This window comes from Fusarium subglutinans (genome assembly GCF_013396075.1).
Source record: "Fusarium subglutinans strain NRRL 66333 chromosome Unknown NRRL66333_c0000453, whole genome shotgun sequence".
Lineage (NCBI taxonomy): Eukaryota > Fungi > Ascomycota > Sordariomycetes > Hypocreales > Nectriaceae > Fusarium > Fusarium subglutinans.
Genome location: NW_023502516.1, coordinates 1 through 12,270, shown reverse-complemented (window position 1 = coordinate 12,270; position 12,270 = coordinate 1). Strand labels below are relative to the sequence as shown.

The 12,270-nt window shown below is 42.7% G+C and overlaps 3 protein-coding genes across 3 annotated transcripts; 1 reads left to right on the top strand and 2 right to left on the bottom strand.

Annotated features, from left to right (window-relative positions):
* Nucleotides 1-1,872: 1,872 nt before the first annotated feature.
* On the bottom strand, nt 1,873-3,726 carry FSUBG_13987 (uncharacterized protein; the record flags this gene model as incomplete). Its single annotated transcript, XM_036678935.1, has 3 exons — nt 1,873-2,705; nt 3,057-3,442; nt 3,584-3,726. 3 exons carry the CDS (start codon nt 3,724-3,726, stop codon nt 1,873-1,875), a joined length of 1,362 nt encoding a protein of 453 aa, XP_036530552.1.
* A 577-nt stretch (nt 3,727-4,303) lies between these two features.
* On the top strand, nt 4,304-7,741 carry FSUBG_13986 (Nacht domain protein; the record flags this gene model as incomplete). The annotated part of the gene is made up of 8 exons (XM_036678934.1): nt 4,304-4,787; nt 4,847-5,212; nt 5,271-5,834; nt 5,908-6,013; nt 6,061-6,318; nt 6,365-6,798; nt 6,847-7,646; nt 7,721-7,741. 8 exons carry the CDS (start codon nt 4,304-4,306, stop codon nt 7,739-7,741), a joined length of 3,033 nt encoding a protein of 1,010 aa, XP_036530551.1.
* A 470-nt stretch (nt 7,742-8,211) lies between these two features.
* FSUBG_13985 (helicase-like transcription factor) lies at nt 8,212-11,244 on the bottom strand (the record flags this gene model as incomplete). Its single annotated transcript, XM_036678933.1, has 9 exons — nt 8,212-8,250; nt 8,301-8,402; nt 8,472-8,622; nt 8,678-8,956; nt 9,100-9,613; nt 9,665-9,792; nt 10,238-10,351; nt 10,402-10,943; nt 10,990-11,244. 9 exons carry the CDS (start codon nt 11,242-11,244, stop codon nt 8,212-8,214), a joined length of 2,124 nt encoding a protein of 707 aa, XP_036530550.1.
* Between the last annotated feature and the right edge of the window lie 1,026 nt (nt 11,245-12,270).

Sequence of the window (12,270 nt, the reverse complement as noted above, 5' to 3'; positions counted from 1 at the left end):
ATTATAACTAGTATACTAAATCTTTATATTTATAAAAAGTACTTTTAATATAATATTTATATAAAAACTATAGATAACTACAACTTTATTAAGTATAAGTAAGTAAGTCCTTTTCCTTTTAAGTCTATTTAAAAGGTTTTTAATAATTCTTATTCCGTAGCCTATAATAAGGAAGTAAGTATTACTTACTTTAACTTATTTATTATAAGCTTCTATAAAAAATCCCTTTTCTAAGAGACTAATATTATTTACTAAATAACTTACCTTGTAATTATTAAATAGAGTTAAATTAGCTAGAAAGTACTTTAATTTACTACCTATATATATTACTAAAGAATATTCAGTCTTAGTAATTAGTTCTAGATTAATCCTTACTATACTAAAGCTATCTAGGCCTTAGTTAAAGTTTCTTTTACTATTTTTAATTCTAGACTCTAGGGACAAGCCTTTTACTATAAACTTCTATTTAAGCTTATTCTATATAGGTTTCTTTAGTTTAGCTTAAATTACTATAATCTCTATTTTAGTTATTTTTAAGGTTTAGCTCCTATAAGCTTTACCTAGGGTAACCTTAATATAGCTATAGCTTTTAGGGTTTTAATAGTATTCTTTCTATTTATATAAGTAAGTCTTAGATTCTCCTTAATTACTAGATTGTAAGCGTTCTTAAGGTTTACTATAATTACTTTTTCCTATAAGGGTTATATTAATTATTAGCACTCTTATATAATAGTTCTCTTAAAGCTAGGCTTTAAACTGCTACGCTACGTTAGCTATATTATAATATAGCTTTCTATCTACTTAGTCTATATTAACTATAAGTTTTATATAAGTAGCTTAACTAGGAGCTATCTTTATACTAACTGTATTAATAAAGTTAATTATTATAAGTAGTCCTTAGACTTTACTAATTCTATATAACTTTATATATATAAAGATAGAATACTAGTAATTAAGCTAATCTTAAGGGTTAATTCTTACTTTTTTTACTTTACTTAGAATTTTAGTATACTTTATAGTTACCTTTATTATATTTTTAATACTTAATAAGCTACAGCTTTTCTTTATATTATAAAGAAGCTATTAAATAAAGTAATAGCCCTTTTAATTATATTATAACTGCATTTTTACTATAGTTACTATGCCTAGATTAACCGTTTTTAGGATATATACTATTACAGTTTAAAGCTAATTTATATAAATCTTAGCTACCTTGCTTTTTTACTATATAAATACCTAATATAGCTTAAATTGCTTATAAAGTTAATTATTAGTAAGAGCGCTTAAGAAAGGTTATAAAACTGCTAGTATAAGCTTATTACTTGTATAGGCAGCGTATTTTACTATAATCTCTATTTAAATAACTTTATATCTTTTAAGCTCTATAGCTTTAAAATCTTTAAACTACTTAGGTTTAGGTACTATAGGAATGTTATTATTAGTATTTAAAAGCTTAGGATTAATAAGCTTTTAAATACCTATAGTTTTAGTTTATATTTTAAAAATCTAAATCTATTATAGCTACTTTTTTAAGAAATCCAGTATAACTAAATTTACTAAATTAGTATTAGCTAGCGCTAATATTATTATCTTAGGTATATTATAATAGTAAATAAAAAGGCAGTATAAAGTAATAGAAAGGGATAAGAAATTTTCTTACGTAGCCTTACTATGCTAAGGAAAAGGGTAATAATGTAATAGTTATAATAAAAAGGTAAATAGATATAAGATAAGTGCAGTAAAAGTTACTGGAATAACTTTCTACCTAGGCTTATAACTATAATGACCAGCTAATTCGTACCAAAGTAAGCAAATAAATAAGGTCTCTTAAACCTCATTTATTTGCTCACTTTGGTGCGAATTAGCTAGTCGTCACATGATAAGATGCCGTTCGAACACTGGGTAACCGGCCATCATCCCCGATTCTATCCCACATGTCCGCGTAGAGCGTAGCCAAATCTGAAGGAGTCTGCTCGAGGCGTTCTCGAAGTGTCTCGATAGTTGCATGGCCTTGCGTAGGGCCTGGTTTAGACGACCGAACACAATAGAGACCCATAGAAAGACGCCTTTAGCCTTTTTTGTAATCTCATTTACAAGTCTATCCCGATCGCGGCAATGAAGACCAGAAAGAACGAGCCGGTTTCGGACGAAAAGAGTGATATCTTGACAGTTCAAGTGATGTAGCCTAATCCGAAATGCACCTTTGAAAAAACAGCAAAATGCGTGTTCCTCTCTACTAGATGCACAAAGCTTGACATTATCCACTTTGAGCAGTTCGTGAATGACTTGAGCATTGGTCCAGTCGGGCCAGGGCAGATGTTCCAGCTCTTTAGCTTCATCCATACCGTCTAAGAAGATGCAAAAGGCTTCGGGCGAAGCTTCCAGTGATCTAATCAGAGCCTCTGTCAACTCATCAAGGCTCCAGTCCGAGTGACTCCGCTTGTGCCGCACGTAGGGCTGGGCTTCACACAACATTCGACAAAGTCCAGGTCTGCAATCTAGGACTTGATCGAGGAGCAACAAAACCATGCCTTCCACGTTTCGCTGTAGCAGTTTGCCGGGCTTCCAGAAGAAATGCGTAAGAATTCGTACATTCGAGCGCCAGTTTCTGAGATGAGTCCCTGTTGAAAAGTTTGAAGCGAGGAATTTCATGAGAGAGCTCTTGCCTGAAGCTGGCTTGCCACTGACCCAGAAGATATTCGAATCTGACTCTAACCAGCATGGAAAACAGTCAGAGACTACCTCATTCGTAATCTCAAAATCTTCTAGGCAACGACACACGTTCTTGTTACTAGTCCGGGTGTCTTTAGATGTTTGACTATCCATATCTGACAGACCAGACTCAGATGGCGAGCCACGATTCGAGGGTACGGAGATATGATGACAGAAAATCTAATTAAATGTTCCAGGGTAGTTGTTTGATATATGGTTACGTCGGCTATTCATATCTGGGAATTGTAAACTCGACAGAAGTTGCTCGTACTGTTTTTCAAAAGCTTTATCCTGCTCACGGTCCAGCAGTTCCTGACGAAGTTGATCAATCGACTGAGACATACCCTCACGGATAGTGTTCTCCAACGAAGACATTTGATCTTCAATGGTAGTTCTCGTTGTTGCGTGTTCATCTGCCACTCGAGAACTTGAATTTGCAGATAAAGCTGTGACCAGGTCCGAAACTTTGGTGGAGCCATGTGCTAGTTGTGAGATGATGTCCCGCAAAGTCCCTTCGAGGTGCTGGAAAGCTTGTAAAGAGGTGATCTCGGCGGCTTGAGACTGAGTGCAGACCTGATCCAGGAGGAGGCTGTGCAATAGCTGTTCATGGCGCTGAAGGTTGTGTTCGGCATCTTCAAGCTCCTTTCCACGCCATAGGGCTAGTGCACTTTTCTTCGACGCAGCCACTCTACCACGAAGTCCTCTTCTTGAAGGTTCGTCAACATGAAGCCTGACGAACTGTTGTTGTAGCTCATCCACGCAGTCATGGACCTTTTTGCCAACATCCACAATTTGCTGCTGAGTTTGGCCTAAAGGCCCAATTTGTGCGGCAGTTTGGTTCATCTCGCTGAAACAAGTCTTCGCATTCTACCGATATGAGTCTAGCTTTGGGTCAGGAGCTCGGCCATCACGGATGTTGCGGTAGACGTGGATGAAGTCCTTGGCGAAGGTGAGGATCTGCATCACATTGCAGAGAATGCCTACTCCAAGGAGGGCAACTTCGGCGCCAGACATGATGTAGAAAGCCTTTCGGTGGGAGGAAATTTCAATTTTTAGTGAGACTTTTGTTAAAAATTGCTGTGAAGTAGAGATGAAGAAGAGAATTTCAGCCGAGGAAAGTTGCGCGGGGTGCATGAAAAATGAGATTGCAGAATCAGGCTGTGCAAGGGACAAATCTCGTTGGTTGATAGCCCTTAATTGCATATTTTACATTATCGTTTGGCAAAGAGATATATTTTTATAGAAATAGTAGTAGAACTGTGCCTTATTACAAGCAAATTACGTACACCATGCATCGGAAATTAATTAGGCAAACTTTAAAGTATTGACGCGGAATTGCCAATATGACCTTCTCTACAAAAAGCGCCTTCCAGGTACATTCATAAATTGATACCACGTACTAACATATCATCCTGCAATATGCAATTAACAGTTTTGAACCAATAGCTGTCGATTATGCCTTGCTCAGCCTGATTTGCCGCCTCATTTTCAAACCCCGCATCCATCCTTTGCCTAACCTCTTTTCTAACAATTGCTTATCTCACAACTTGATGCTGCTCATTCTTAGGCACTTGGTCAAACCGGAAGCATCATGACTACTACGCAGCGCGCCTTCGAAGCAGCGATGCTTGATTTCAAGAACAAGCTCAAAGACCATAGTGTCTACGATCAAATTGCCCAAACAACTAGCATCGAGCAAGTCTACCAGGACATCGAAAAGCTTCAAGATAAGCAGGCCAAATCCGGCCGCCTTCGTCACTTATCTAAGATTGAACCATTTCTAGCTCGACTTCGCGAATACAGTAGTGTCGTTGAGACCTTTGTGCAGGCCAAACCCGACATCCTAGCGCTGTTATGGGGCCCGGTCAAGCTTCTGTTACTATGGGCCGACGTTCTCAAACAGTCCTTCGATGCTCTTGTGAGCGCTCTGGAAGAGATTGGAAATGCTTTGCCCCACTTTTGCGAACTGGCAGCAATGTTCGCCGGTAATAATCGCCTACAGGCATTGTTGGTGCTGTATTTCCGCGATATTCTTCACTTCTACTTGATCTCTACCGAATTCTTTAGTATGCGCCGTAAGTTTCCTAGAGTTTCAATCTTGGTAGCCAGGTTAACAATAAATAAGGTCTTAAAGTTATGTTTGAGATGCTCTGGCCACGCCACAAAGACAGGATACAGGTCGTCGTAAAACACATGGCAAGCCATCGCGACCTCTTCAGAGAGGAAGTTCTGATGGAGGAGATACGCAGAGCAGACGAAATGCGAAATCGGGAATTCCAACATTTCCTACAGACAGAGGAGAATCACATCGCTCAGGAATATGCGAGTCATCGGGCCCACATCTCACCCAAGAGCTACGATGCCGACCTGTATCGTTTCAGCGAAGCTGTTTGCAACGGAACCGGGAAATGGCTCTTCCGTGACCAATCATTCCAGAATTGGCTCGCTGGTAAGGAGAAAGTGAAACCTATTCTATGGCTTCGAGGTATCCCCGGAGCTGGTGAGCCTATCTGTCTGACGCAGCATAAGATAGATTTACTGATTCGCTTATTATATAGGCAAGACGCTGCTCACAAGCAGCGTGATTAAGCACATTCAGTCCTTGGATGGTACCCATACCGTGTTCGTGTTTCTCACATACCTCGACAGTCATACTTCCGCACTCTCTGTCCTGCAGTCATTGATATTCCAACTCGCCTCTACATCCCTCTCTCTCAAAACAATTTTATGCCAATCAGATCTCCTACATCTGGGAAACGATTTCAAAGTCGCTGCGACCCTTTTGCAAACGCTCATAGAGAGTGCAGGCGTTGTGCGAGTCATCATCGACGGATTAGACGAGATCAATCCTACACAACGGTCAAGGTTGATCAAGGAACTCGTGAGACTAAATGGCGAATGTGGAGGGTGCCACATCCTGTTAACTAGTCGTGCCGAGAGTGACATCTCCCGCGATTTGGCCGGCAAAACCATGGATCTACAGGTCGACAAGAATAACGCTGGTAGTATCCAGGTCTTTGTTAACCAAACTATGGCAGAATGGTTCAAAGAGAGAGGTTTCGTTCCAGAAGTCCAAGACAAAGTCCAAGGCTGGGCTGCACCACTAGCATTTCATGCAAAAGGTCTGTTTTCTTTATGCCTGGTTAGACTTGTAGCTATAAATCCTTCTAAACAGAATCTCTGACATAATGGCAGGAATGTTTCTTTATGTGAAGGTTATCTTCAGGATCATTTATTACATTAATAACATCGAAGATATACAAAACGAACTAGAACATCTCCCATCGTCTTTGGAAGATGCGTAAGCGCTTTGATCACCCCTTTGTTGCTATACTAATTGCTGTATAGCTATGGTAGGGTTCTACAGCAAATCAATGCATTTCGTGATCCTCGAAGAAGAAACCTTGCTCGCTCAATACTTGGCTGGGTGGGATGTGCCCCATCGCCAATGACTTTGAAAGAAATCGAGCAGGCATTGCTGGTTGACCCCAAATTCCCTTTCAAGCTACCAAGAGTTCAATCGACAGTCGATGTCATACAGATCTGCGGTCCGATTATCGATATAGTAGATGGTTATGTTCAGTTTGTCCACTTCACTGTTCGAGAGTACGTCTAAGGAAAACACCCTCTATCGGTTACTAACACCAGTCAGGTACATCTTCAGTACCAAGATCCAGAGCTCTATCAATCTATCCGAGATGTCACTTGACTTGGCTATTCGCTGCATGGTGTATATGTGCCAGAACCATCATGACCCAGAGCTGACCGACGATGAAATTGATGCCAACATACTTTGGGGAGCATATCGATTGCATCACTTCTCATCGAGCTTCTGGATTGACTTGATCCACCAGTATTTGACTTTGTCTGGCTCAGAAACGATACCCGATAGTCTTATCAATCAACTGAGGATACTGCTCGACACACGATCATCAGATCATTACACGCAGAGTGACCAACCCAAAGATTCAATACACTCAGCCATTCTTGGTCTGGAGGTTCAAGAGCCTTCCCTTGTAGGACTTCTGAAGAGCTGTACCGCCTTTAAGACGTCATCGTCTAATTCGAACAATCGAATCAATAATCGTGAGTTCAGTGACCTTGAGATCCGGTGATAAGAACTAATCCAATCAGCGGAGGAGTGGTTGCATACCTGCCCGCTATCTACTCCCCAAATTTCAATTACTCTCCATGAGCGGCTGGAAATTCTCGATGATACGAAATCGTCTGTTTCGGAGTCACTTTCTTACCATTATGGACCCAGGTCCTTCAGATGCGGGTTTTTGGGCTGTCGTTATCGTCGTTACGGCTTTGAAACTACGACAGGCCGTCGAACTCACGAAAGGAATCATCAGAAGCCATGGAACTGCAACGTCCCAGGATGTCGCTTCGTGACCCAAGGCTTCTTCTCACGAAAGATGAGAGATGACCATTTGAAGAAGGGCCATTCACATGCTGCAGATCTTGGAACGTCAAGCACTACTTCCCCTCTGAAGATTGAAGATGAAGAGCTTCAACCTCTTGTATTTGATTTGATTGAAACTAACAGGGTGGGGATTTTGGCACCACTGATACCTCGTCTGCGCAATTTACAAACTGGCGTACAGATAGAAGTCGCAGCCCACGCTGCCAAAATGGGCTCTCACTCAATCCTACAACTATTGAGCGACTCCGGGCTACTCACGGGAGCATTTTATCACAACGGCCTTCTAGATTGGAGCAAGTTTAGTTATCTAGCCCAGCTGGCACTGCAAAGTGAGAGTATCGGCTTGTCCCAAATTCTCCTATGCTGGGTTGGGACCCTGGACTTCCGTAAAGTGGATCCGGCTGTTTTTCAAGCAGCAGTGGAAAACATAATCGGAACCGTATTGGGATTGGATTTTGAGGACTTGTTTGAACTATGGAAGCCAATAATAGCTTCAGGCTTCGGCATGGTGAGCACGACGGAGGCCGTTGCACGAGCGTTCGCGTCTCGGAGTACTATAGCGATAACTGATAATATACCAAGCCGCGAACGCATGTTGCTTAGGTGTTGGAAAGAGTGCAAGGTTTTGGATACACTAAGAGGGCTGAAAGACAACACGGTTCTTCGAGATATTGCCGATACAACCTGTTCCGTCAGTTTGGCGCTTTATGCAATTCAGCATGGCTGTGAAGTTAATCGCAAGCGCCAAAGAAACTCTCCAACAGCCTTGCAATGTGCAGCAAGAAAGACCACACAACAAGCAGCAGATCTCATGAAGCTCTTACTTCTTCAAGGAGCAGACCCCAACCTGCGACTGTCGAATAGAAGGATTGGAGACGAAAAAGGAGCACGAGGGATTTCAAAGTGGCTCGGGCTGACTTGGCAAGACTTAGTTGAACAAACTACCGAGGAACGTCGAAGGGGCGAGGGGAAAAAAAAAGAAGGTTTACACAGCGATTGAGACACGGATTGAATGTGTTGTTAAAATATCCTGCGTCATATGAACAGCTCAGGGCTCTGATTTGGAACAATCTTTAAATCTTACTTCTCTGGGCGAGCCATTGCTCAAGCTTCTGAAGATAGTTAGCCCGAGGTCTATTGGCCTTCGCGTACGATAAAATACCCTTGAAGCCTGATGATTAATGCTATTACCCATAGAGTCATCGTTGGTAGACCAGGTATCCTGAATTAGCTGGATTTTCTTGTCTTGAATGCTTTGAACATACTATGCGATGGAGTTAGCCCATACCTTTTAGTACCTAAATTCACTAGTCAACGAATTGATACCACTTACCTCCTCGATCGAGTCAGGAGTAATGTATTTGGTAACAGTGACTTGCCGCTGCTGCCCTATTCGATGAACACGTGCAATCGCCTGCTCTTCTGCCATAGGGTTCCAATGAGGCTCCAGGAGATGCACGCAATTAGCTGAAGTTAGATCAATGCTAGAAAATGGTTCTACTGTTAGCCTTCTCCTACTCTAGGTGCCCAAACACCTACCCTTCTCCACCACTCCCAAAGGTGGCAAGCATTACAGTACAGCAAGGGTCAATTGCGAATTTAGTCAGCGCATTCTCTCTTTGCTTGATGGAGTACTGGCCATCAATTCTCTCGCATAGGAAGCCAGCTTGTAGGAGAGCATGCTGGACAAGATCGAGCATCTTAGTCCAGTAACTAAAAACGACGCTGATCATCATTAGCGACCTTTGCATGTTTTTGTTCGATATGAGTACCTCTTCACCGGTGCAGCCGCTGATCTTGCTAAGTTGTTCGCTTGTTCTAATCGGATGTTGTGTATCAATCTCTGCACCTTAGCAGACGGCGATAGTTTGCAGTGTGAATCGATACTATAATTCGTTCCAAGCTGCTGCCTGGAAGGTATTGTCTGACAACTTGGTCCCTGACATCTCTGTAATCTCCACGCTTCAATGTCCGAAGCAGGCAACAGATCCTCTCCGTGATCGCAAATGCGGCGAAGATTGTGGATCATAGACAGCACATTCTTTTTTTCCTTTCCCGTCTTTAAATGGTTGGCAGGATAACTTTGAGAAGAGTCGGCAGCATTTTTGGCAGCTTCAGATTCGAAGAAGTCGTAAAGTGAGCGGTCATATGGACTTAGGTCAACCTTTTCTTCGCGGACTGTCGGAGGAGGGAGTGCCTGCGAAATACTACATTTCGTCCGACGGAGACACGTTGCTTCAACTAGGATCCGGAGTTTTCGAATGCCTTCTTGCAGGTTATCTCGTATCTGAGTAGATATCCAATGATCAAAAGTGGCCTTTGTGTCAAGAGGTTCCATCTTGATAAAGGCAAGTAGTGCTCCGTAGTTGTCGATAGAATTGACGATAGGAGTTCCCGTGAGGCACCAGCGTCTCGATGACTGGAGCTCACATGCGGCCTGGAAGACTTGAGTAGACCTGTTTCCGATACGATGGGCTGTTATCATTAACCTCATGAGTGAGACGATAAGGTAACAAAGATACTTACCTTCATCTAGAACGACACGGAACCATTTCTTTGTAAACAATGGACCCTTGTTAGTCCATTCAGACCTCAGGGTCTGATACGTTGTCAAGACAATGTCATTGTTCCGGAACTGCTTGGCGAGAGTCTGTCTATCAGTACCATAATAGATAGCAACACGGATCTGACCCCGTATAATATGGTTTTTTATCTGGGCTTGCCAGCCAGGAATCACTGCTCACTATTAGTGAAAGCATGGTACAACGTCTTCACGGATCGTACTGCTCTTGGGTATGACAACCAACGTTGTCGACGACTCAGAACAATTTCCTTGGGCTTCCGTGTCCCTCAGCAAGTCCAGCGACCAGCAAATGAGGGACAGTACGCAGAGTGTTTTCCCAAGCCCCATCTCCTGTAAACCAAACCTAGTCAGCTGTGTATGATAAGCAAAGCGAGGGGTTGAGGGTCATCTCACATCGGCAAGGATGCCCCCAGCACAAATAGGCACAGCATCGGCCCTATGTCCCGTTATTCTGTGACAATATTCTCTGGTTCTTCTTAGACGTCAATCCAAAGTATCTCGATTTGATGTCATACCTGTGTCCGCGAGTGGATGCATCGCGTGCAACAGCCCATAGCGAAGGACATTGAGGATTTTCAAGGTTTGCGCACTCCTTCTCGCTCATCACAGTTAGAGCTTTGAGCTGATAGCTAGATTCTATTAGTTACTGATGGAACAAGAAGAAGACCATTGTGCACACTCTTTCAGATGAGTCTGTAGACGCGGACTTGGTTCAGTTGTGGGTCGGATGGAAAGGTCAGCCGCTGTATCAAAAATAACAATGAGCTGGCCTTTCTTCTGCTCGTCTAACGCCAGAGAAGCGTTAGATGTACTGTCGTTGTATTCGATGGCAAGGTCTTCCAATTGTGGCATACAAGATCCTGGAGTAACAAGAAACTGGGGGTTAAAGTATTCCATCTCCAGCTCAAAGTATTCGATATCACGAGGTGATGGATGTTGAAGGAAAAGGTCGTTATTAGATAATAGAGCTCCAATCTGGGCTGCTTCTTCCATCTGGCTGGATATTATGACTCGAAGCGATGCTGGGGCTGTCAACAGGGCGATGAGCTTTACCGAAGGGTGGTGTAGCAAGTCCGATGGAAACGAGGCCTTGAGGATGCCCGCGTATGCACCCGTGTCTGCCGTACTCAACTTGATGATACCCCCACACTCTCGCAGGGTGACTGGGGTTTCGGAGTCTTGTCGGTCCTTGAAGAAGGACGATGTGGCCTCCAAGATTATCTGTTCCAAATCAGCGCCAGCTTACAGTAATTATCTTGAAGCTCACCGTTCCGAGGCAGACATGGCGAACAGTGTCTGCGACCAGTGCGTCGCCTACGAAAGCAAGCCTCGTTCCGTCTTTCTTTTGTGCCGTAGGTTCTGAAACGCTGGCTGGGGAACCGTTGTCGCCCGCAAGCTGAGAAAACAATTCGGTGTCTGACAAGAGAAAGTCTTCGAAATCGTCAGAAGCCACGTCTGGCTCCGGTGATTGCAGGCGTATCCTTTTGCAGGCTTGTTCCACGTCTTGATCGTTCCATGCCATTTTCGAGACCACAAAGTCAACTGCGCGCGAATGCAACGTGATGAGATCAAATGAGAGCACTATGATTGGGATGCAGCCTGGATTTTAAGAACGCCTTGAGAAAAAAAAAAGCACCCCTGTTTAACGCGTCGTTGATGCACAGCCACAAGTGAATATGCCTCGGCGTCGAGTGCCTTGAAACGATTGGCCGCCTGATGATATGCATAAAGCGCCTTGCATTTCACCCAATGAAAGGGGGAAGTAAGCTCAAGGGCACCCATATTGTCTTTATGCAGGGTTATGCAAAGCGGGTTGGGACTCGTGGTTCAGACAATGCGGGGCGGATACCCTAGATTACTAATACCAGCTAATAACTCCATTCACTAGGTTTGAATCGTCAGTAGAAACTACATGCGCATTTATACTAACAGGAGAGCTTCAAGAACAGATACTATCTTGCCACTAGGCCATACCGCTTTGCCTTTCGTGTAATCCAAGGCTTGATCACTAACTTCTTTCCACTCACGCCTTTGCCAATCATATCTACGCCATCCTGGACCGGTGCATCGGAAAAAATTCCTAGCCATCGATCTAGACCACAGACAAGTCTGAAGGTCGAGGCGAGCCCATGATCATACCGGGCCACTCCAAGCCAGGAACTGAGGTGAAACGTAAGTTAGTAATAATAACCCAAGCAAGCATGGACAATTTAGAAAGTCGACCTAGTGAGAATCATCTGACTAAGCTTAGCAAAGATTGTATGACTCTTTTGATATGAATTCCATGGATGGCATTGATTTGCCTAGTCGCCCCTCCCTACCGTACTTAAGTGACGGTGCTTGTTGCTTGTTCGTGCGACCTATCTGTCTTCTAACACTTTCGGACAAAACCGATATTGTTATTAAATACGCAGTTAACTGCTATTAACAATAAAACAGGTTAAGTACGTAATTATTAATTTATTAATTAATATTTAAAATACTATATATTTAAAAAGAAATTAATTTAATATTTAATATTTATAATTATATTTATAATATATAGTTT